Source organism: Cynocephalus volans, chromosome 8 (assembly GCF_027409185.1).
Source record: "Cynocephalus volans isolate mCynVol1 chromosome 8, mCynVol1.pri, whole genome shotgun sequence".
Lineage (NCBI taxonomy): Eukaryota > Metazoa > Chordata > Mammalia > Dermoptera > Cynocephalidae > Cynocephalus > Cynocephalus volans.
Genome location: NC_084467.1, coordinates 118,451,145 through 118,476,818, shown reverse-complemented (window position 1 = coordinate 118,476,818; position 25,674 = coordinate 118,451,145). Strand labels below are relative to the sequence as shown.

The window sequence follows — 25,674 nt, the reverse complement described above, 5'->3', positions numbered from 1 at the left end:
ATCTATACATGTGTGGGCTGTATGTTGTATCTACATGTTTGTCTATACATGTGTTTGTATATTGCCTACATGGTACCAAATTGGCTTATACATAAAGCATGCTCATAAGTGAATAAGCCTAAGTGCTTTTCCCATTTACATGACTTTGATTTTTGGCAAATAAAGCTAGTTTTTAAATTGTTGGTAAAATAGATATGTTTTCAGAATTTGATTTAGACATCTTTGCCTAGGTTTGTTTATTGGTCAAAACAGATTAATACTGTATCTAATAGATGTTTTAAGGTTATAAAATTGTTACTTCTGTGATATTTTTTAACACTTGCTTAATTTGTCTACGGGCCAGAAGCTGTGAAACAGGCTGCTGGGCTTCCTCAGCCTTGCACACATCACGTTAGCCTGCCTTTGGTTCTAAGCCTCTAAATTATGGGGTGTGGATAGGGGCCAAGGTGAGGCATGGGGACATATGTGTCCACAGGATGTGGACCATCAACTGCTATACAAGGCCAAGCCTGATATGATCTCCTTGTTTCAGTTCCACTTCCTGGCCATGCTGGGAGGGACAATATCATTTAGACATTATCTTTGTGGCCTCTGTTCTCTGTCTTGGGCTCCACGTGGCCACCTGGATGACACATGGATACTTGGGACCCGGGATGGCTAGGGAAAAGGTACTTATGTCCAATATCTCAAAGGCCTTAGTTAATACTGTTGATAAAGGTTTACCTTGTTATGAGTAAATCAGACAGATGTGAATGGGTTAAGCACATAAATAAAATTATCATAGTTTTAAAAATTCTTTTCAATAGTTTGAAATCCTAAAGCCATTTATGTTAAATTAAGTAACAGGTAACCGTGAATGTCTGAGTCATTTCTAAGTAAATCAAAATAATAAAACATTAGTTATTATACACAAGTTTAAGTTTATATATTTTGATGTTTTGTTTTTATGTTTAAAAAAAGTTAAATATATTTGGATCTTTTAAAACATTGAGAAAATATGTCTTTTCAAAAATTAGGAAATGGTTTATATCTACAAATATTGATATAAAATAGTTCAGAATTGCTTACTTCCTAGGTTTTCACTAGAAACTAAGGTTACTAGAGTGAAAATTATTTTAATTAATATATGGCAATTGAAACCACTTTTTATGTGCTCCTCTGGTTGGATAATTTTCTATGATCTGTCCTTGGGCTCACTAATTCTTCCCTCTGTTTGATCAAGTTTGCTGTTGGAGCTTTCTATTGAGTTTTTCAGTCCAGATAATGGATTCTTTATTCCTAAAATTTCTATTTTTTAAAATTAACTCTATTTCTTTGTCAAGTTTCTTGTGCTGCTTCTGGATTGTTTTTTATCAGCACCGCACTCTCCCGAGTGAGCGACGGGCCGGCCCCCTCTGGATTGTTTTTTAATAGCATTTAATTTTCTATCTGTATTTTCTTATGACTCCTTAGTATTTTTAAGAGAACTATTCTAAATTCTATATCAGGGACTGTGGGGGCTTTATAGTTCCCCAAAGTGCCCTGGGTGGGCAATTAATTCATTTAGGTTCAAGAGGAATGGGCCTGAAATTTCTTAGACCACAAGGATGGGCAATCTATTCTTTTGGGCCAAGTAATCTTACTTTTCTACTAAAGTTCAGTGAATAGGCCAACGTAAAGGCTCAAACAGTGAATTTATCAAAAGGGATGAAGAGCTGGAGGGTGAGGCTGGGGTCTGAGAGATGCAGCACAAGATTGTGTGAAGCTGATTTCCCAGACTTTCTGCTCTGAATGAGACCTACCAAGGCTTGGGTGGGTACTTGCTGTGTCTTACTCCTGAATTTGTCAGGGTGATTTCTGCTTGACAATCAAAAGCAGATAGTCCCTATCAGGGGCCTTTAATCTTTTCTAAGCACTGACCTCTCTGAGAATCCAAAAGAAGCTGTGAATCTTCTCTCCACAAAAGAGCACCAATGTGTTCAAAAAAAATTTTTATCAGTTTCTGTAGTGGCCTGAGTAAAAAATGTAGCTAGCTTCCTGTTCCTGATCTCTGGACCCTCCCCCTCCAAGTTTGCTGGGTGGAGAGAAAGCGTCAGTGGGTGTTTTCTCTAACCCTGTGTCCCCTTCTAGCCTCAGTCCTTTTCTATCATGGCTCTCGGCTGTCTCCAGCATTCCTGTGAAGCTCTGAGAAGTAACCTGTACTCTAGAGGGTGGGAACGGCATCTGGCTCTGAAACAGCTGCTACTGCCTCTGTTACTCCTGGCGACCAGCATTCAAGGTAATGTCTGCCTGTGATTGTGCACCAAAGTTGTGTTCAGATGGAAAAAGGGAGATGGGATGTGGCTCAACCCTGGAATTGGGTTCTGCTCTCCAGACAGCAGGCACTCCCATCTTGGTAGAAGGACTGTTGTGAGTTGAGGGTCCTTACTTAGCCTTGAAGAATCAGGCTCCATCTTCTTTCCCAGGGCGAGCTGATGAAAACAGGATCCTGGGGAGATGGGGAAGTAGGTCTGTCATATTTCATGGCTGGTGGCCTGTGAAGTTGTGAAAAAGTGTTTTTGCCTTTTGAATAAGAGAAAGCTCTACACTGATAGCTGCTGCATTTTATGCTCAGACACATTGTATTCCTTAGGAATTCTTTGAGACTTTTATATATGCAAGAAGTCACTTCCTCAGGCAAGGTACATGATATTGCAATTGTCCCAAAGATAGACCAAAATTGTAGGAAAGAAAATTTGGAAAGGATTGCTCTGTCTAGGGTCTCTGAGTGGAGGTCTGAGAAGAGGCCCAAGATGCCCCAGTATCAAAGGAAACCCCAAACATCTGACTGTTAAGAGTTAAGGTCCGTTCCTCTGTCAAAGGCCTGTTCTGGTCCTCTGCTTGTGCCCTGGCACTGAGCTAACTTTCCTTTTGCTGTTATAGCTGCCTGACCTTCTTTCTTTGTCCAGTACCTGCATTGTTAAGCTTTTGCCTTTCTTGCTATTCTCCCAAATAAATCCTCAGGTCTTTTTCATTCAAAAGTCTTTAATGCTCATGGCTGTTGGTAAAAAATGAGTAAAAAAATGAGCAAACATGGGGAAGTGACTTAGTGACATGAAACTATGACAGTATGTAACTTTTAGGGAGATAAGAATAATAATGCCTGGGGAGGAAACCTGGTTGACCACTCAAACAGGGCCTCTCAGGGTGGCAGTCCTTTGGGTCTGGTTTATGGCTGTGTTAGTCTAGAGACATACTGTCTTCAGGGCACTTGTAGCTGTGTGGGCTCCGTGGGGCTTATTCAACACATAGGAAACTGGTCTGGCTTTGGGAGTGGGGCTGGCGTGAAGTATTGATGGAACTATTGGGAAAAAATAGAGCTGCCAGTGAGAACTGGAATGTGTCAGGACTTTCTCTTGACATGCTGAAAACATCTTGAGAGTTGGTCATTCTCTGACTTTTTCTTTTCTAGGTTTCATCCTGGTTGTTTGTTCAGCACCTTGTTATGTTATCCTTTGAGTGGATAGCACTGGTTTTGATTAGGCTAGCACCATACATTTTTATGGCTTAGGTTAATAAAATAAAAATTAAGCATTTATTGTGTGTCAGACATTGTGCTAGGTATTTTGTACACTTCCTCATTTAACTTTCATTAGAAATTAGTGCGGTGGCTATCATTATGTATGCTTTTCAGATGAGAATACTGTCTTTCAGAGAGATTAAGAAATTCTTGTAAGAGCACACAGGTCTAACTTCCAAACTGTGTTAATATGATTATGCTTTCCTGAGGTTAAGCACAGGGAGTCTTGATGAAGGCCAGTGTGTCTAAATCTCTTTGTGCATAGATTATGCCTACAGATGTTGTCTTATGACCAACCTGTGGCTAAATTTAATGTTGCTGTTTGCCTTGAAAGAGGCTTCCTCTCTTCCGGGCCTATGTACATGCCTGTCCTTCCACCTGGAATTCCCTGCACGCTCCTCTTTCCTGCCTCTCCTTTAGGCTCCCATTTTCATAAGACTTCCTCCTGGAAACCTCAGGCTCCAGGTTATGGTTTGTGACCTACTTTTTTGATGATCTGTTTTCTTCTGCTCCGTAGGACAGGAACCACGTCCAGTGTTATGCTGCTGAACTTAGCACAATGCCTGGAACATAGAATGTGCTTAATAAATAATTGTTAAAAAAATGAATAGATGACTTCAAAGAACTTATTTTGGACTATACATTCATATCACTCTGAGGATACAAGTGGTTCTCCGCTCTGTGGTTAGGGGTGATTTTATGGAAAAGTTTGAGAAGCACTCGTAGATCTCCCTCTTCGTCTCTTCCCAGACTTGAGTTTCTCGGCTCTCTGATATCAAGGCAATGATTCAGCGCACCCTCGGCTACTAAGCATTTCCCCCTCTCCCCACAGCACTTAGCAGGGTGCAGAGGAAAGAGCATGGTATTGGAACTCAGAAGACCTGTGTTGTATCTGGGTTCTATGCCATGAGGTTTTCTATAAATTATAAAAGCTTCCTGAGCTTCAGCTTTCTCAGCTCTATAATTGGGATAATAATGTGTCTCCCATTTCTTCAAGGGGTTGCTACTAAGATTAAATGAAACAAAGAATGTGAAATTGCTTTGCAGTTGTGACACAGACACAACCTGCAACAGACAAAAACCTGGGAAGAGCGTGAGTAAACTCTAAAGCCCAAAGCTTTTGCCTGAGCCCCAGACCTGAATTTCTGTCTTTTAAACAGATCCGCCAGACTCTCCAGACACATGTCCAAAAGTTAACTCATTATCTTCATTCTGGTTATCTATCTATGGCTGTTTAACAAGACACCACAACACTCAAAATAACCATCTAGGGGTGAACTGGGCTCAGTACTTCTCTCTCGAGGTCTCTCAGGTGCTTACAATCAGATCATAGTGGGACCTAGAGTCATCTCAAAGTCTTCTTCACTCACATGGCTGGTGCCTAGGCTAAGGAAGACTCAAAAAACAGCTGGGTGGCTGGCATCACCCAGCCAAAGCCACCCAGAGTGTCCTAAGAGAAGCAGGCAAATGTGGTATGGTATTTTCTAACCTAGCTTTGTAAATCACACGTCTGCTGCATTCTATTCACTGAGGCAGTCATCAGGCCTACTCAGTGTATTAGTCCTTTTCTGTTGCTTATAACAGAAATATCTGAACTGGGTGACTTATAAGAAAATGAGATTTATTACTTATAGTTTCAGAGGCTGGAAAGGCCAAAGTCCAGGGAACATATCTGGTGAGAGTCCTAGTGGTAGTGACAGTGATCCAGGGGTCTCACATGGAAATAAATGGCAAGAACAGAGAGAGGAAGAGACTCTCATATGCTCTCCTTTAAAAGCCCCAAGAACCATGCCCCTGATCACCATTATTAGTCCATTCACTACTGCATGGCCGGCCCTACAATCTAATCACCTCTTCAAGGCCCCACTTTCCAATTACCATAATAGGATTTCCCACCTTCAACAGTTACAGTGGCAATTAAGCTTCTAATATATGGACTTTTGAGGACACAATTCAATCAACCCACAGCACCAGGTTCAAGGGGAGGGGACCTATACTTCATCTTTTGATGAAAGGAATGTCTGCAAAGAAACTATGCTAATATTCTCTTCCCTCAAAGATACTGCTCCTCTGCTGTTCCCTGCCTTGACAAATGGCATCTCCATTTGTCCAGTTGCTCGAGCCAGAATTCTGAGAGTTATCCTCAATTTCTTTCTTTTCTTTGCTTCTTGCATCCAATGAGTAAGTCATGTTAATTCTATCTTCAAAAATATCTTTCACATATTGCAATTCCATTCACCCCCACTGCCACCTATCCTAGATCAAGCCACACCATTTTCTCTTATTACTAATTATCACAAGAATCACTTATCCAACTGCTATTTTTACTCCATCCCTCTCTGTCTAGCTTATTCTCCACACTACTATCAGTATTAATTTTCTAAAATGGCTGTCTGTTTATTTCACTCTTCTGCTTAAAATTCTTCAGTAACCATTATGGTGAATGAGAGAGCAGGAACTGTGAACACAAAGGCTTCATCATGTTGTCACTTCCTGCCCTTCCCTAGTCTACGCTCCAAACATCTGAACTACTTTCACTTCTTTAAATGAAGCTTGCTGTTGTTGTCTCTGGGTGCTTGATACTATTTTTTCTTTTCCCCTCTTGTTGCAACACACATTACTCCCTGTTTTCATTTTTCTCTGGCTTAATCCTACTTACACTAATTTCTACTCACACTTTCTGTGGAAGTCATTCCTGACCCCCAGATTCAGGTGAGGTTCTCCATTTTATGTGTCCCTTAGCCTTTCACATTGTCCTATCCTAACTCTTTTTCACCAGTAGTGGATTTGTCTAATTAATTGACTCTATTCACTGGAATGGATGCTCCTTAGGGAAGGAGCTACATCTATCTCCTAGGCACAAAGAACCTAGCACATAGTAAGTGCTTGCAAGGCAGTTATTAGATGAGTAAATGAATGAATAAGTTGATGTACATGTGCCTGTGTCTGTGTATGAATAGAAGGATGATGGGTGAGTGGGTAGAGGGAAGAAAGGAAGATGGGAGGGAGGGAGGAAGTTGTGAGTCATTATTTCAGCCAAGCTGGGGTCTCAGAGTAGCCTTACTGGCCCTGATAAATTCTTTCTCCCATTTCCCACAGTGGCTATTCAAACCTTCACCCATGTCCTCAAAACCCTTTACTTCAGTCCTCTGCCCTCTTAGCAAAGAACTTGCTTCCTACTTTGCTGAATAAGTGGGGACTAGAGATCATTAGGCAGGAAGCCCTTCTTATCTTCAAACTAGACACTTCTTTTATTTATTTATTTATTTATTTTTTATTTTGTCGATATACGTTGTGGCTGATTATTGCTCCCCATCACCAAAACCTCCCTCCCTTCTCCCTGCCCTCCTCCCCCCCAACAATGTCCTTTCTGTTTGCTTGTTGTATCATCTTCAAGTAATTGTGGTTGTGATATCTTCTCCCCCCCCGTTTGTGTGTGTGTGTGTGTGTGTGTGTGTGAATTTATATATTAAATTTTAGCTCCCACCAATAAGTGAGAACATGTGGTATTTCTCTTTCTGTGCCTGACTTGTTTCACTTAATATAATTCTCTCAAGGTCCATCCATGTTGTTGCAAATGGCAGTATTTCATTCGTTTTTATAGCTGAGTAGTATTCCATTGTGTAGATGTACCACATTTTCCGTATCCACTCATCTGATGATGGACATTTGGGCTGGTTCCAACTCTTGGCTATTGTAAAGAGTGCTGCGATGAACATTGGGGAACAGGTATACCTTCGACTTGATGATTTCCATTCCTCTGGGTATATTCCCAACAGTGGGATAGCTGGGTCGTATGGTAGATCTATCTTCAATTGTTTGAGGAACCTCCATACCATTTTCCATAGAGGCTGCACCATTTTGCAGTCCCACCAACAATGTATGAGAGTTCCTTTTTCTCCGCAACCTCGCCAGCATTTATCATTCAGGGTCTTTTGGATTTTAGCCATCCTAACTGGGGTTAGATGGTATCTCAGTGTGGTTTTGATTTGCATTTCCCGGATGCTGAGTGATGTTGAGCATTTTTTCATATGTCTGTTGGCCATTTGTATATCTTCCTTAGAGAAATGCCTACTTAGCTCTTTTGCCCATTTTTTAATTGGGTTGCTTGTTTTCTTCTTGTAAAGTTGTTTGAGTTCCTTATATATTCTGGATATTAATCCTTTGAAACTAGACACTTCTTTAAACTGTCTTTTCCTTCGTCTCATTTTCAGACAATGAGGTCTCCCCCTCCCAGCCAAGACCCACACCTTCGACTCTGCTCTGAGCTGCCACTAGCCCAGTCCCATAAGCCAGCCACCTCCCTTGTCTCCATGTCTCCCCTCCACTAACTCCTTCCCTTTGCCCATCATAGCTTGTCTTTTCCCTCCTTAAACAAAAGTAAACCAAATAGAAAAAAACTCACTTTACCTTTCATGCCCCTTTACATCATGCCCTATCATTCTCCTTCCGTTCACACCAAAATGTCTTAAAAAATAGTTTAGTTTTGTTGTTTCTCCTTCCTCACCCTCAGATTTCATTGCAATTTTGCCTATTAAAGTCATTATACTCATGTCTCAGGAGTATATCCCTTGTTCATCTTATCACCCCAAACACAAATCTGAGGTCTTGATATCTATTGCCAAATTACTTCCTGAAAGGATTTGTACAGACTTGTCAAATATTTAATCTCATCAGAGAGCTCCAGGTAACTCCACATCAATCTCTCTAAAACTCACCTTTTCTTCCTTAAGAGTTTTACTAGAAACCATGTGACATGTTTCTACTGTAATCAGAACTTCATCTTTCAAACCTCTTCCTCCTTCCTGGGTGGACTCTTTCATATGGAATTATGACTATCTTTAATGTGAAATTTTTACCCTTACAATTCTTTTCTATGGACAAGATACATGAGTGGGCACAAGAAAAATCTGCTGCTTTTTCTTATAGGCCACAGGTAAACCCATTACTTTATCCTAAGTATCCAGACTCATCACCAACTATTTCTTCCTGTTAGAGTTAAATCAAAATAGTAGTTTTCTTTAAAGCTGCTTCACCTACCTTCTAAAAGGTGGAATGGTTAGAAAGGCAAATCAAGATTTTATCAACAATTAACCACTTCTTTCTCAGTAAGAAGTCACAGCCAACTACCAGGACAATCTTTTTAGAATCCTTACACATAGGTGGTTAAGGAAGGAGGGAGGAAAGATACAATATCCTGTGTATGCTTGTATCTTAGCACTCATATTATATTGAAATATTAGCCTGATGTTTACTACTTGCCTCTATCATCAGACAGTGAGTTGTGCATATGTCTAAGACTTATTGGAGAATGTGCCAAGGATGATCTGGGCCGGTAGTTCTCAACCAGGGTAGGCGTGAGGGAATTTTGTCCCTCAGGGGACATTTGGCAATGTCTGGTGACATTATTGTTCATCACACCTGGAAAGGTGCTACTGGCATCTTGGGGGCGGAGGCCAGGGATGCTACTAAATGTCCTACAATGCATAGGACAGTCCCCCAAATAATTACCTGGCCCAAAATGTCAATAGTACTGATTGAAAAACCCTGATCTAGGCCTCCTATTCTCACTTCTATTAATTCATATGGAAACAAGTAATAGAATGAGAACAAGTCTGGAATATATGTCTAGCAACGTTAAAATCCTGGTGAGAATGTTCTCCTAGGCTGTATGCTCCAGGAGGCCAGAGACTCTGTCTGCACTGTTGATATCAAAGGCAGTTCCAGGCACATTGTGGTTGTGTAATAACTGTTGTTGGGTTGAATTGATTCTGTCAAGGGATTATACAACATGGACTGGACCAATCAGAAGCACCATGGAAGTGCATGCCTCGATGTATCTGCACATGTACCAGGACAGGGCAAGTGCTCATAAATGTTTGTGGAATGGATAGATAGATAGATGGTTAGAAGCATGAACGAATAGGAACTTGAAAGCCCTGGGTACACAGATACTTTTGTCTTTAAATGGTCAAAGAAAATACTTTTGGAAATGATAGACATGTGAAAAGTAAGCATCTAAGTATATATGATGTTGAAGAATATGACTAAATTTTTGTGTGACAGTAAGTGACACCAGAGTGATATAGATCGTAGTCCCTCTTTCCTCTATCTTTAGCTATTTTTCTACTGCTCTTTCTTAGCCTATATAAACATATTCTTATTTCTCCTCCACGCACAAAAAGAACCAACAGACCCCTCTACATCTTGTACCTTCTAGCTATCATCTTTTATTTCTCCTTGCCTTAACCAAACCAGGTTTTTTAGAACCTGAGGCTTATACAATTTGGGGTATTCTCATGAAAAGAAAAAGAAAAAGAAAAAACTGTAAACACAAATAGGATCAAAAATCAATTCAGTTACAATGAGAAAAGAAATCCCAATGAATGACAAGTTTTAAAAATATGACAAATACTACATAAATCATGAAAGCCAGAAAAAGTAGCATAATATTTTTAATTAATTAAATGCCGTCACACATCTGTACTACTTTGCCACTGAATACCTCTGGCTGTTCACTGCAAGCCTTGTTTCTCCTCTGCTTCCACCTACAATTCTACTGCAACATTCCCACAGAGATGGCAGGTGAGTGAGTGCAGAGGGTGGCAGGAGTATTTCTGGATGCCATTTCTTCACTGAAGTGGCTAGCAATAACTTCACATGGAAGAGAGTCTGTGCACCGTGTAAATAAATCCCTCTAAGCCCAAACTAAATATTCCCCAGCTCTAGTTCCGCTTAGCCAGATCTCCAAATGCCCACAGCTGTGACGCCAACCAACACAAGTAGAAATGCGATAAAGGGGCTGTTGGAGTGGAAAGAGGCAGTGGTCTAATTACTTGTGTTTAAAAATACATTATGCTTTGTAAAACATATCAGTATGTGGATACACTGCTAGGCCCCCTCCAGTGGGGTCCTGAAGCTTCAGTTTCATTACTTTCATGGTAAATCTGTTTCTGATCCAGACTTTGTCTAATGATGGTTTACACAAGTGGTCGCTACTTTCTTACCTTCTAATAACATGCTTCTCAATAAATTGTAGATTCACGTAGTACATGAGCCATTTTTACAGGGAGCATTTGTTTTTCAGGACAAAACATTATCAATAAAGCTAACAATACCTTTATCTGCTCTGCCCCATCTCAACTCCCTCTCCAGCTGTGTCTCTTAGCATCTTTCTCTTGCTCACTCCACAGGGCCCTGTCTGGCCTCCTTGCTGTTGTTTAAGGCAGGCACACTCCCACCCCAGGGCCTTTGTTCTAGCTCTTCCCTCGGCCTGGGTCACTCTTAGTCCAGATACCCGCTTGGCTACCTCCTCCTCTTTCAAGTCTTTGCTCAGATGTGACCTGTTCATCATCTTATAAATGAAGTCCACCCTCCACCTCTACCAGTACTCATGACTCCCCACCCTATTCTAGATTTTCTTTTTTGTCACAACCATCATCACCTCCTAACATTCTAAGTAATGTGCTTAGTTATTGTATTTATTTCTTATTGTCTTTTTATTTCACTCTAATGTAAGCTCTATTAAGACAGGGATCTTTGTTGTTTAGTTCATTGACGTATCCTAAGTGCCTTAAATAGTGCCCAACACATTGTTCTCAACAAATATTAGCTTCTAATCCACTTTTGACTCACCTTAGTGGTTGTATTAGTCGGTCTCTGTTGCTTATAACAAAATACCTGAAACTGAGTAATTTATAAAGAAATAAAATTTATTCCTAACAGTTTTGAAGGCTGGGAAGTGCTAAGTCCAGGGAACACATCTGGTGAGGGTCTTGTTGGTGGGTGGTAACTCATCACAGCAGTGCAGGGTATTACATGGAGAATGGCTTCAGCAAGAGAGAACTAATCTTCTCATTCTCTCTCCTTCTAAAGCCATCAGAACCACACCCATTATCACCCGTTAAACTATCAATAGATTAATCCATTCACAAGGGTACAATCCTCACAATCTAATCACCTCTTAAAGGCCCCACCTTTCAATTACCATAATGGGATTTCTCACTCTCAACACTGATGCAGTGGGGATTAATACGTGAAACTTTGGGGGATACAGTTCAACCCATAGGAGTGGTCATGTTCTCCAAAGAGATATTCCCAATATTTCCTCCATCCCCTGCCCCTACATTCTTGGATAGGGATATATTCCCACAGAACACTGAACTGCCTTCACATAGTACCCTGTGCTTATCTTTATTATAGTAACCAAGATATTATATTAGGATGATTTGTTTGTGTGTCTGTCCTCCCACATTTGTGTATTAAATCTTTTAGAATAGAATTGTGTACTTTTTATGTCTACGTGTAAGGACTAATATAATGATTACTGAACTAAATTGAACAGACAGGAAACACACTTGAAAATCTACCAGTATAAGGGTAAGGGAGAAAGCCAGCATCTGCCTCAGTGTCTTTTTTCTTTATTGTCTGGAGGCAGAACTAGATCAGCGACACCTTGTGCCCACTTCTCAAGCTCCAACTTTCATTTAATTCCTAATCAGGGAACAAGGAACTTTGATGAAGACCATATTCATTGCTCCAAGCAGAAATCCCTTCCTTCTCCCCTGTTTCACCAGTGGCCTGGGCCACTGGGCGGCACTGCCTACTCTAAGGTGATTCTCACTCTATCACTGGCAGATCATTCAGTAGATGGGGTGATGATCACAGTCTCCGGCAGCAACGTGAGTCTGCAGATCTCTGAGAGCCTTCCTGATAACTACAAGCAACTAACCTGGTTTTACGGTCCCGACCAGAAGATCGTAGAGCAGGAGTTTGGCAGACCACCTATGTACTTTGATACTTCATTTAAAGGCAGGGTCATGCTTCATTCTCCAAGTGGTGTGCTGTGCATCTTTACAGTCCGGAAAGAGGACAGCAGCACCTACCTCTTGAAGGTGTTGAAGAAAACTAAGAATGAGAAAGTTTGGAAGGTGCCACTGGAGGTGCTTGGTGAGTTAGGGGAGCCAAAGTGCAAGTCCCCATTCCAGGGACTCTGAATGGACCGCTGGGAGGCTTCCTGGGCGTCATGGGGACACTCTCTGGGAGGAAGAGAGAAAAATCTCAGGACAGGCTTAATTCACTTCTGTAGCCAGTTCTATTTGGGAGTGAGCCTGGGCCAACAGACCCAAAATTGAAAGCCTTAGGACATTTAAAACCTCTTCTGAAGTTAGTGAGTCTAAGATCTGAAAAGAACGAAAACAATAGAGAACAATAGAGATTATTTCCTCTCTATTTCCTTCATTCCATCCTGTGATCAACCCAAATCAGTTCTGAGCTCACCTTAATTGTATCTCTGAACTTAGACTTCATCAGACTTAAGGGGAAAAAAAAAAAAAAAGAAAAAAAGAAAGAAAAGAGATAAAGGATGGGGCAGGAGCTATTAATAAGGGTTCTTACCTTTCAGAATGAGTGGGACCAAAACTTTCGGCCTAACCAGTGCCTGTGGAATGAGGACTAGAGCACTGCACTTGGAAGCACACAGACCAGACCTGGGTTCAAAACTCTGCTCAGTCCCATACCAGCTGTGTGATCTTGGAGAAACATCTTAGCATCTATGTTTCCATATTAGTAAGATTCTTTAGCTAGCAAGTAACAGAAACAAATTCGATGTACCTTTACCAAAGGAAATAAAAAAGAAGAAAAATTTATTTTAAGAAACTAGAACTATTTAAAGCAATTCAAGGAGTTTAGAAGAGTCAGGAAGGGCTGAAGGGGAGGAAGACAGAACCAGGGCCAGTCCAGAGTCCCCAGCCTCAGGAATCTAAACTGTGCCTGTGGATTCCTCCTTATTTACGTGACTGATCTCTCAAAGCTTAGATTTTTGTACCTCTGAGCTTAAATTCTCCAAGAAATCTAAAACTTAGTTCAGGCATATGTATCTGATCGAAACATTGGCCAAAAGCATGAGGTTACAAAGCAGAAACGTGGTTTCATGGGGAGTCCTCCATGGGTTGGGGTAGGAAGATATCCAAGAGAGGTGTGCACACTTATTGTGAGGATATTTATATCCACCTTTTAGGATGTTATGAAGATCAAAGTAGATAATGCAAGTGAAAACAGTTTTAAAATGCTAACACAATGCAAAGGAAGAGTGTTGGAGAAATCCAGGCCCCACCAGCCAGATAGTCCCCTGCTAAGAGGCCAAAGCCCTTTTCTCACTCATTTCCTCTATGTCTGAAAATTCAGGAGATCCTGGGGACAGGAAGATTCAAAGTCTTTTACAGTGGCGTTCTGGTAAACTAGCTGTCTGAAACTGAAAAAGAAAAGAAAATCCCTATTTATGTCATTTACCAACTTTATAATTGCTGTTGTATAAATACTCCTACCATAGTCCATTCCAATATACTAATGGTTTTACAACCAGCTTGTAAAATTTCTGAATACCTAAAAATTCACAGGCTAGCTTGGTCTCAGCATACCCTTCCTGAGTGTAAGATCTCCAGGATGTGATTAACAGAAGGACTGTTCTTCAGTCCAGACCAGGCACTTCTGATAGTTCGAAGGGGGCATCTTAGAGCCCAACCAGCCTAGCTGGCTCAATAAATCCCATCCACAGAGTGTCCAGTATTGTGCTGACCACCATGGGTATTGCAGAAGAAGTGTAAGACGTGAGGATAGAACACAGGAAATGGTGAAAACGGATATAAAAATTTTTCAATTAAAGTGTGTAGGGGGAGTTCAGCAGTCTAAGAGAGCTTCACGAAGGAGATGGAACTAAAGTTCAGGAGGCCAGATTGGTGGTGCTTCTGTAGTCCCTCCACACATACAACCCAAAGGCAAGCTCTGATCTGGCAAACTTTCTGCCACATTTTAATCCCATGGGGTCTGAGCTACACAGATTCTGCAGAGTCTTGCCCTTGACCAGAATGCAGAGATTTCGGAGGATTTTAGGTAAACCAGCCCTAGCCAAGGAAGAACCAGATACTGGGATTATCTCTCACCCCATCTGACAGCAGGACAACAGCAGTGATGACAATGTGACCTCTAGCATGTATGCAATACTTACACTCTGCAAAAAGTACTTCTCCATAGACAATGCTATTTTATCTTACTAACGTTGTCTAATGAGGTAGAGTCACTCTACAGATGAGTTCAGAGGTGTTAGCTACTTTGCCTAATGTCACTCCACCAAAGTCAAGTTCAGGACTCAGGCTGGTCTCACTTCAAAGCTAGTGTTTTGTCCTTTCCATCTCATAACACATTCATTCATCATTCTTTAGTCAGATATTCATAGAATACCTGCTGTGTGGCAGGCATTGTGGTAGGCACTGAGATACCAAAGTTATAACAGACCAGTGCTGTTCATCACCACTGACATGTGCTGAGGTTACATGAGGTTCTTCTCTGTAGCTCTGCCAGTGTCCAGGAGGATGAACTTTGCATTGGGTGGTTGTGGAAAGGGCTTTGCTGTCAAGCCAGTACCTCTAACCTCAGGACTCTTGCTGAATCAGAGCCTGAAAGTTCTTGAGTGAATTGACTGACCAAGGTGCCAGCTGTGGAGCATTTCTAGAGAAGGGGCCCTGAGCATCGCAAAGGTGGGATACCAAGTCTGACCCAACTGATCTCTTGGCTGACACTGGATTGTTCTTTCTGGTTCACAGGTGGTCATAGCCCCATTTTGTTTCTGGGGGCGTGTAATGGACTCTGGCTCCCCCTCCTGGTTCCAGCTTAGCATTACCTCCAAGAAGTAGCTCTTGTAGTCTGAAGCCTCCTGAGGTTGAAGCTGCTCAGTGGCTTCCTCTGTAGGCTTCTCTTCTCCATGATTCTGCCTCCTTGTCATTCAGGGGCCCCTCCCTGGTTCCTTTTGTACTTTGTTGGCTACAGTCAAGCAGTGTAAATGCCTCATAAATGCATAAGTCCATTGCCTCATCTTATAACATCCTCTTTATCTTCAGACCCTGTACCCAAGCCTCAAATAAAAATTGAGAAGACAGAGGAGATAGAGAACAACTGTTATCTGAAACTATCATGTAAGGTACTGGACCAGTCTGTAAACTACACGTGGTATGGGGACTCAGGGCCCTTTCCAAAGGGGCTCCAGAACAGTGTGCTTGAAATCACCTCTACAAAACAAAACTACTCCAAGTTTTACACCTGCCAAGCCAGCAATCCTGTGAGCAGCAAGAATGACACACTCTACTTCACTCCACCCTGTACTCTGGGTAAGAAATATCCCCCAGGAAGATGAGGTGGGCACGGGACAATTGGTTTTCTTTTGAAAGAAGAATGGTGTGCGGATCATTCTCAGCCTCCTGGCACAGAATATGGTGGAGAGTCCCAAAGGGGTCTGTGAGACTCGAGAGACTTGGGTTCTATTCCTGGCTGTGCCACCACCTCTCAGCCAGCTCACCGCACCTTGGTGGAGGTCCGTGTTCTCATGTGCAAGGGGCTTTTGGCATAAGATCTCTGGTGCTCTCTTCCCCTCTCCTGCTTTCACAAAGCATGGTTCTAAAATCTGAGGCCAAAGTAATTGTAGGACAGTCTGAGATGTCAGGGTAGGCAGGGAGAAAAAAGGTGTGGGACAGCAGTCCAGACATTGTTGAGCAGGTGCACTGTTGAGAAGAGGGCTTTCTGGTAGACAGCCTAAATCAGCCAAGGTACAAAGGAACAAGTAGATGAGCGTGAGAGAGGCTAGTGAACAGGAATGGGAGCCTTATTCTCAGGTGGAGGTTTATGCTCCCTGATGAAGTTAAAAAGGCAAGCTCTGGGTTCCATATTTCAGATGCCTCTTTGTCTCCTAGGAGGATCTGCTCACTGGAGCATCACCCCTGGTGCTAGATTAGGTCTACACAGTTGCTACGGTGGGGCAGCTGAGGTCATAGACATTAGAGTTAGTCACAGTTGGGGTCAATCCTGGGATTGTCACTTACTAGCTAAACAAGTTACTTAGCTTCTCCAAGTCATGTCCTTCTTAAGCAAAAGACGAAATAACAGTTCTTATGCCATGGCAGTGTAAGGATTAAATCAGATAGTACATAAAACCTATCTAACACAGTGCCTGACAAGTCTCAGTGAATGGGAGCTAAGTTAGGCTCAGTCTCTTCAACTTGGAGGCACTAGGGTTAGAGGGACCCCTTAATAAACTTGGATCCTTATCTCCGGCGCTCTAGGCCTGGACTTTCCACACACCTGAAGTCACATCCCTGAACTCTAGTGTACATATTCTTCCTGAATAACCCATACCTGTGGTGTCAACATTACCCTGTGATCCCTGTCATTCCCAGCCATCAGGGATCCTGGCCCCTGAGAGCATTGCTCTTTTTGGTCTTCCTGGGCTCAATCTGTACTCTTCACCTGTGCTGATTGCTTTAACTCTGCTCCCACACTTGGATGATGGAACCTGTATGCTCTCTATTCTTCTCAACTATCTGATCATGTCTCTTCTAGCCTCTCCTCATATGCTCTGCTCTTTTGCCACCACAGGTCCAATGTGACAGTTTGGTATCTGACCATGAGACCATAATATTCCTTGGCGGTTCCAACACCACCTTCATATCGACAGCACATCCTGAGATTTGAAAAAGGAAGAGGCACAATCCCTGTCCTTTATATAATGGGGGTGACTGCTCATCTACAGGGAGAATAAAAGCAATAACACATCCATTTTTTGGAAGGGCTAAATCCATTTTGCCACCTTTTAGCCGCCCAAATTATCCTAGAAAGCACCCTTATTCTCCCTTCCCTATTTACCACTCATTCCCTTTTTCTTTTGATTTTCTCTTCCCTTCCCTTCCCTTCCCTTCCCAACATCTCCTTCCCTAACATCCCCTTTCCTTTCTTCCCTTTCCTATCTCCTTTCCCTTCCCTTTCTGCCTTCTAGTTGGTACAGATGTTTAGTGGGGAGGAGAAACAAGAAGGAGAAGTGGTCCTTTCTTCCCTGAAGTCAGCTGTGTATAACGTTAAGTGGCCATCTGTCTACACCTGAAGCTCTGCTCCACCTCATTGCTGTTCAGCGTATGGGAGTGGTTCTTTCCCAGGCTCACAGATGTGCCAGGGTAACCTTCACAGAACCCAGCTTCATACTTAGAACCCAGCTAATTCAGTGATATTTAAGGAATTTGTGCACTCTTTATACTTTGTATCTGGGGAGACTGAGCTCTTGGGAGGAAGAGGATGTCCCAGGCACACTGGGATCTGATGCAGGGAAGAAGCTCATTTCTCTGCTTTATGAGCTCCCACACCAATGTCCAGTACTTCTGCCCCTTCTCACCACATTAATCAAAACACCTAAGTATTTGGGATTTTCTTGCTCTTTCAGCCAGATCCTCTGGAGTAGCTTGGATTACAACTTGGCTAGAGGTCATGGTACCCACCGTTCTTGGCATCCTACTCATTTGAGATGAGCTCTTCTGACTCAAGAGTGAAACATCAAGGCCAGAGGATCTTGCCTTCATTATAACCATATTCTTAACCAGGACAGAGCTCTGGCTATATTGGGTGGGGGAAAGTGTGTTGTTCAAGTATCAAGGAGGATTTTCAAATAAACTTTTATAAAACTATGGTTAAAATTTAATTTTATATCCTCTAGTTGTTTTCCAATGCACATATATAGATATAAATGAACTTTTTTCTACCAAAAAATGTAATGACACTGAGCACATGTTTTCTTATTTAAATAAATGTTTGATATGATTATCAAAGTGGATTCCTGAAATTGCTCCAGATCTATCGGACTGTCTGCTCTACATCCTAGACTAACTGGAACATGGAGACACAAAGAAGACGACCCTGGGATCATGGGTACCCGTATGGCTGAGGAGAGAAATCAAGCTGCCTCAGACCATTGTTCCGATGTAACCATGGCCACTTTTAAAAATCCCCTCTAGCTTGCATCCTTGAAAAATAACTTTGTTTTTCTTGCTTTGTAGTTAGCCCTAAACCATTAACTGAGATTAAATTACAGCACAGCAAATGTACTTGAACCCAGCTCAGCTGGGAATGAGACGAGGTCACCTGGACCCTAAGATAATGTCAGGGATGAGAAGAGAAACCAGATGGAGCGTCGGCACCTTAGATGACCTCAGAAGGCAGCTGATTATCATGCTTGGAGCTTTTGCACCTGGTCCTTTGTGTGTAGCCCCCATCCTCAAACCCCATGAAACCTCCCTTCCCCTGGCAATCAGGGAGGCAGTTGGAATTTTACCCTCTGACTCCCGGTTGACATCTTCCCTGATAAAGAGCTGTTCCTTTACCTACTACCTGGTAAGTATTACTGACAGTCCTACAGCAGTGAATGCTCAGACCCAGTCGGTCAGAGATTTCCCCAAGTCAGTCTCTCATTGTGAGAAGTGGCACGCAGCAGAAGCTCATCTTGGGCTCACTGTTGGTTGACGGTGAAGGGGAATCCTTTGAGACTCGTTCATTCACACCGACATCCATGCCAAATCTCCTGTGGTTCCAGCTCTCCCAAGACTCCCTCCTCTGCCAAGTCTGACCTCCTTCCCAGGGTGTGCCTTGTCCTGGCCCCTCTGAGGACCATACTTCTGAGGTACCCTGTAAATACAGGCTCAGATTTAGTCCCCCAGGATTGGACATGCAGCTACACCACATAGGAAGGGTCCCTCCCAAGCCTTTCATGGAAAACTGAGTTCTCCCCTCTCTTTTCACCATCGTCACTCTGTGGGCAACTCTTTAAGTCCTAGTTGTGTTGTGGGATCCAATGAAACCATCAAATGGACACAGTGTCCTCACCAGTGTCTTCCATTATATGCAGGCAAGAGCTCCAGTCCCACCACTAACATAACACCTAGGATTTTGCTTTACATTCCTGCCTCTGAGTCTCCTCATGGGTCTGGAGCTGAGGAGGTCACTAAAAGATGTGCTCCCTTTTCAGAGAACTGCCCCACCACAGACCCCTTTCTCTTTAAACCAAACCAGCCTCCCCCACCTCCCTTTCCAACCTTCCCCTCCACACCCCATCTCCTATGTGGCAGAGATGATGTGGTGTGTTTACTAAACCCTTTCATTTTCCCCTGGGTCAGTAGAAAAACTCCCTTTCCCAGCTTCCCTTGCATCTAGCTGAGGCCACGTGAGTGTTCCTGGCCAATAGGAAGTAGGTACAATTGATGTGGCAGAAAGTGAGGGACGCTGGAAGGTACAGCCACATAATGCAAGGACCTTGGGGCTCAGCCATTTCTTGGAAGGCAGCTGCCTGCTCTGCATTGCACATACACAATAAGAAAGTCTGGGGTTTGTATGTTACCACAAGATAGCCTGGGCTTCCGAACACATCTCCCCTGCCCCACTTAGTTCAGCCTGCAGCCCATTCCAACCTCGCCTCTGATCAGCCTGCACGCTCCAAACAGACTGTCTAGGCTTCCTTTCTGTAAGCAGCACCCTTTCCTTTCTCTTTGCTTTCCTTGGTGCTGGGGTGGGGGTGGGGGGCACACACATAGGAATGCAAGAACATTTCTGGAGAAGCAGTGAGAAGGGAAGAAATGCCACTTCATATCACAAATCAGCACATTCCTCAGCGCTGAGAAACAAGTGAACCTCTCCAGCTATCACATTTCTATTAGTTCTAGTTACCTGGAAACATGGGGAAATCCCACCTTAGACTACCCAGATCACAGACACCAAATATTCCCTACTTCTCCCAGCCCTCGAGGCAGCACCAAATACATAATTTGTGAGGCTCAGTGCCAAACGAAAATGTGGGTTTCCTTGCTCAAAAAGCAGAAAAAAGTGCCATTAAAAGTACTAGAATATAAAGCTTTCCTTTCTTTTGCAGTCTCTCTACTTGAGATGATATTTTAAAATTTGCTATTTAATGCTGTTCTAAGTAAAGGAAATGAAATTTTAAAATTTTTCTCATGGATTTTACTGTCTGTTTTGTGAAATACCAGTTTTAAATGCAAATATAAGGACATTTAATTAGTATGTGGAATCATTTAAATTACTTTATTCAGATTTCATAGCTTGTGCATGGGTATGTAGTTTTGCGCTTACCATAGCATTAGAAACACTGTAAACGGCTAACTTAACTGTTTTTATTTTTCTTCTTGATCACACATTCTCCCAACACTATGAAAGCCAGTGGCTTCCATAGTGTGATTACTTTGTGTTTGCTTTGAGTCTCACTGAACTCCCACATATTGTGGTTGGTGCACTGGAATGCTGAGCTCACGGAGTACCATGAACGCTACATGTGAATGAGGCAACAAGAAATGGCAGTGGACATACATATTTCACATATCTCCTCTTCTCATATACATGCTCCATTGTTGCAATAGGTTTCCCTTAAAAAGTACATACTGAGGGCTGTCAGGTTAGCTCAGTTGGTTAGAGCACGCTGTTATAACACCAGTGTCAAGGGTTCAGATCCCCACACAAGCCAGCCACCAAGAAAAGAAAGATACATACTGAAAGATAAAGTTACTACAAATTTCAAGCTGGTGATAGCCAAGCACTAACCCAAGTGCAGTGCCCTTCTGGGCATGGGGTCCTGTGTGACTGCACAGGTCACATGCCCATGAAGCCAGATTTGCCTCAAGGACACCTACTACCTTATGCTAAGACAACTCCCTTCTTGGGAAGTTACATGGTAAGGAGCAAGCCTGATTCTCATGTTTCTCTGCCCGTCAAATGTTTCTATACATCAAAACTTGGTTAGTGGGTTCACTTATTAGTGAACTCAAGCCATTGTTTTTGTGCAAAGAGGATACTCCAGCGTTTGCCCCAAATTTTCACCATGAGCAGTCTCACATGCACTGAAGTCTCCCGGCAAGTTGAAGACATCCCTCAGTCGGCTCCAGCAGGCTTTGCAGCACTGCCCTCTGCTGGCTCTACTGCAGCAAGTTTAAGTAAAACTTAAAAGCCTTGGTGCGGTGCTTGGATCAGTGCTTCTCAAACTTTAACTCACCAGCAAATCACATGGGGATCTTGTTAAAATGCAGATTCTGAATCAGTAGGTCTGGGATGAGGACAAAGATTCTGCATTTCTATCAATATCCCAGGAGATGCTGATGCTGCTGTCCAGGGACCACTTTTTGAGCAGCAAGGCTTAAGATGTCTCTAAGCATCCTTGCTGTTCTGACCTTTAGCTTCATGATTCTAGGCCTGTGCATGGGACTTGGTTGTCTCCACCACTTCCTGCTCTGTTCTTTTCTTGGCTATCACATTCCTTCTCTTCTCAAGTTAAAATTTCCTGCGGTCCCTCACATGTCCCATGGTCCCTAGGTGCATCAGCTATGCCCTCAGTGCCCAGTTTGTCCCAACAGCCAGCACATGGAAGGTTTGCAAGGCCAGGAGCTCCGGTGAGCTGAGAGAATGCAGTTCTCATATCTGGCTTTGCACACACAAATAGCTTGGATTGGGCCCTGGTGTACACATAAATTAGACCTAGACCCTCAGGTCAATGAGTTCATTCATTCACCACTTATATCTACCAAGCACCTGCCCATGCTAGGTTTTGAAGCCTCATGCTGGGAGCTGCTTAATGACAACTAACATTAACTAAGCCCATCTATCTGCCAGGTTCTCTGCTGAGCTCTTTACCTAAACATGCTCCTTTAAGGAATGGGTATGGAGGTGTTGGGAATGGAAGTATTTCCAAAATTATTCACTGAGGATTTGGACTTTAAATGGCTTCCTTGGCCACATTAATTCTACACAACTGTTGATGAGACCAAAGAATCTTAGAAAGGTTTCATCTCCTGTCCTCACTTCTTGCTCAGGAATGAAAGGATCGACCTCCTCCTCCATAGTGCTCTTGGGTTAGGTTCAAGTGCATTTGTTAAAGTGGCAGCCCCTGCACTTGGAGAAGTGTGCTCTCCCCTTTCCCAACCTCTCCTCTACTCCTTCTCCCCCATCTCCAACCTCCTCAGAAGACTGCATGGTGCGGGAGGGACAGATTTAGCCCAGAGCCACCTGTGCCATCTGGCAAATGGTAACCACAAGCCCTTCTCCTCTTTCACCAGCTGCTCTGCTCATCCCTTTGCTCCAGCTGAGCACGCTATAGCCTAATCTCTTTGCCCAGTCCCCTACCCAACTCCAGCCTCTCAGTCTTTCTTCCTCTCTCTTCCACTCTATCCTCTTCCAAATTTCTGTCACCTTCATTTTCTATGCCCATCATCTTCCCATCTCTTACTTTCTGTTCCTCTTTTTTACCCCATGCTGCTGCTATGTTTTGTTCATCACTTGTGCTTTTCGCCTAGGCTTTGCCATGCTCAGTTCTGCCTCTGATGTTCTGTCTGCCCGTGATGTTCCATCTGCCCATGGGGTCTGCACATAGGTGGTGCATTGGTCTGTTTCTTTCCTCCCCTAGTGAAATAGGAAATACAGTTCTTTCAACAAGTGCCTCCCTGCCCAGTGACTTTTGTGCCCTGGAACCCAGCTTGGGCAGAGGCTCCCTAAAGAGCAGACAACACAGAAAACACATTGGCTGGTTCTCTCAACAGATATTTGTAATAGGATTCCCAAAGGGACTTTTCCTAATGCCTCATATTCAGTGCTGAGACAGAGACTTCACATTCTAAAGAGAGCTGCAGATAAATTGGTAACAGTACCACCAGTAGGGCTTAATAAGGGGTAAGTAAACTGGTTCTGCTACCCCAGCACTCTTCACCTCCACTCTGTATAAACAGAGGACTAGGGAGAGAAGAGAAAAAGGGATTCATCAAGATCAAAATTATTGGAGTTGGGAAAGACCTGTGGCTTTTCCCTCCCCTCCCATGGGAGTGGTTCTTCTCCCATAATGCCAAATAAAAGAGGTCTCCAAGAGTATGAAAAAAAAAAAAGGGGGGGGGGAGACTAATGTCTCCTCTTCTGGTCAGGCAGTGTATCTGGTGACCTTCTCTGAGGTAGAAACATGGCACTGGAGCAAGGATGAGAAGCAGCCTGCACACTCACTGTTTGGCATGGCAGGGATGTAAGAGTTTCTATAGTGGACACTGCAGATGGTAGCCAGGCTTCAGTGGTCTTGACACTCCGGCCAGCAGGTAGGCAGATCTCAGCAGCAAGAGGTTGTATAATACATCATCAATGGTAGCTGAGCTGGAGGTGTAAGATCCGTGCACCATGCACGTTAGCTCAGAGGAAGGCCAGAGGAGGCCAAGCCAGAGAAGATCGCCACATCAGCACTCTTTGCAGTGGAGAGCTTCCCATCCCCACCAACACTGTGCAGGCCCCGAAAGCACTTGGACCCGTGCTCCACAAATGAGTCAACAGAGACAGTCGAGAGCAACCAGGCAACTAAGCAATAGTCTGGCCTTTTCCTCACTGCCCAATATCATTAGAGAAGCTAGAACTAAATGAGGTAAGATAGGAGGGGAAAGATCAGACCACACCCTCTTCCCTATTACAGATTTTTAGAGCTGAAGTGACAGGAAGAGGTAAAGGGGGAGTTTCACATTGAACTGTGCTGTTAAATTACGGGAAGTGATAAAAACAAAACCGAGGGATTTGCCCAAAATATCCTTAAAGTGATGGAAGGCAGATCTGACACAGTCCTCATGTGAACAGGGGGAAAAAGCTCTTTGTTGTTGGCTCCCAACCAACCAAATTCAGACTGTTCAAAAACTGGTTAGATGTATTATCGAGCAGCTACTATGAGTCAAAAACATTTTAAACTTAACACCGAGAAAGGCAGGCACAGTTCTTGCCTTCCTACAGATTCCATTCTAGTCTGGAAGATAGCCATGAGGAAAGTTAGCAATTTAATCTTGATTATGACAATGGCTGCGTATGTCAAATATTACAACTGCAAGATAGAAGAACTACTGAGGACTGAGAAAATGTAAATAAGGAAGATTGAATCCAGTTTTGAGGGTCAGAGAGTTTCCCTTCGGAATCAGAGACTGAAAAATGAGAGGCGGTGATACGTCTGGAGAGTATGTATTGAGGAGCCTTCGAGGAAGAGGAAGGGGGTGATGCAGGGATGTCCTGGAAGCAAACGACCTGGTTGCTGGACGGGCTTGGATAAAAAGGCATCTAAATAAAGCTACTCCCTCATTACTAGACAGCAAGTAGAAAGTCATCTTGGGCAATGGCTCTTAACAGTAAACCAGGTCTCAAAGTATTGAATGTTCCTTGGCATAATAATTCTGGGGTTATAATTCCAAGGGTTGGAGTCATATCAGTAAGAGAAATCTCTTTTGCTAATGTAACTGAGGCCTGCTTATTTCTTTGGAAAACTAGTCAGAAAACTAGCTGCAAAATGTCACTGGTAGGTAGATTTAACTAGAGTGGAGTGGACCCATTTTCTCCCTAATCCTTTGGATTGGTGTTTGCCTTTCCCCTCTCCAAAATCAGCTTTGATTGAGCAAGGGAGAATTTCAATTAGTGTCTGGAGAAAACTGAAGCATTTGTATTTCCAAAAGGTGAGAAAGGATTGCAAGATCAGAAGCTGTCCCTCCTGTATCAGCTGGTTATATGCAAGATACCCAAACAGAAAAGGTGAGGGAGAATTTTACTGAAAGGTTTTGGGAGTAACTTTGAAGAATCAAGAGAAAAGTTAAATATTGGCATCTAGGTAGCAATATTTAATGGGCAAATTTTTAAAGTTCTACATCAAGATGAATCAGCTCCAATTATTTTCCAGGCTTGTGGTACTGCTTCATATGCAAATTTCTATTTTTCTATTCCTTTTAAAGTTCCCAGTTCTTTTGAGATCTACTAGAAAATTCAGTAAAGAACTGTATATACATCCCTGGTAGAGTGGGGTGTGTTTTTCCTGTGGAAAAACTAGAAAGGCAGGACTCACTCTGAAAAGGGCCAGCAATTTCTCTTTAATTTCTCACAGGGTCTCTGAAGAGGTAAGGCTGAAGAATTGGTCCCATCTTTTTGTGAATTTCCAGGTAGAATCAAAGATAGTTATTGGTAGTATCAAACATATCCACAGGCCAGGAATTACAAAGACACTGCCCTATTTCCCACCTCCCACATCCTCCTGCCTTGCACCAGCACCAAAGATATAAAACCGAATTCACTTAGTCAGGAAAAGGAAGAGACTTACACTCCTGAGTTTCAGGCTGAGAGAAGACTAGTGTGTCTGGGAAAGCCAGAGAAAGCGCAGCATGAAATGAAAGTGATGGGGTATGTTAAATAAAAACTACATTGTTTTGGACTAAGCTCCTGTACTAGTCCCTAATAGACCAGAACAAAAACCAAAATGGAGTCACTTATACTAAAGCTCTTGG

General features: G+C 42.9%; 1 protein-coding gene across 1 annotated transcript; it reads left to right on the top strand.

Moving 5' to 3' along the window:
• The first annotated feature begins 2,174 nt into the window (after positions 1 to 2,174).
• Positions 2,175 to 17,875, top strand: CD48 (CD48 molecule). Its single transcript, XM_063105887.1, has 4 exons — positions 2,175 to 2,257; positions 12,176 to 12,487; positions 15,433 to 15,699; positions 17,796 to 17,875. The coding sequence occupies exons 2-4, from the start codon at positions 12,196 to 12,198 to the stop codon at positions 17,873 to 17,875; spliced, it is 639 nt and encodes a 212-aa protein (XP_062961957.1). The 5' UTR covers positions 2,175 to 2,257; positions 12,176 to 12,195.
• The last annotated feature ends 7,799 nt before the right edge of the window (positions 17,876 to 25,674 follow it).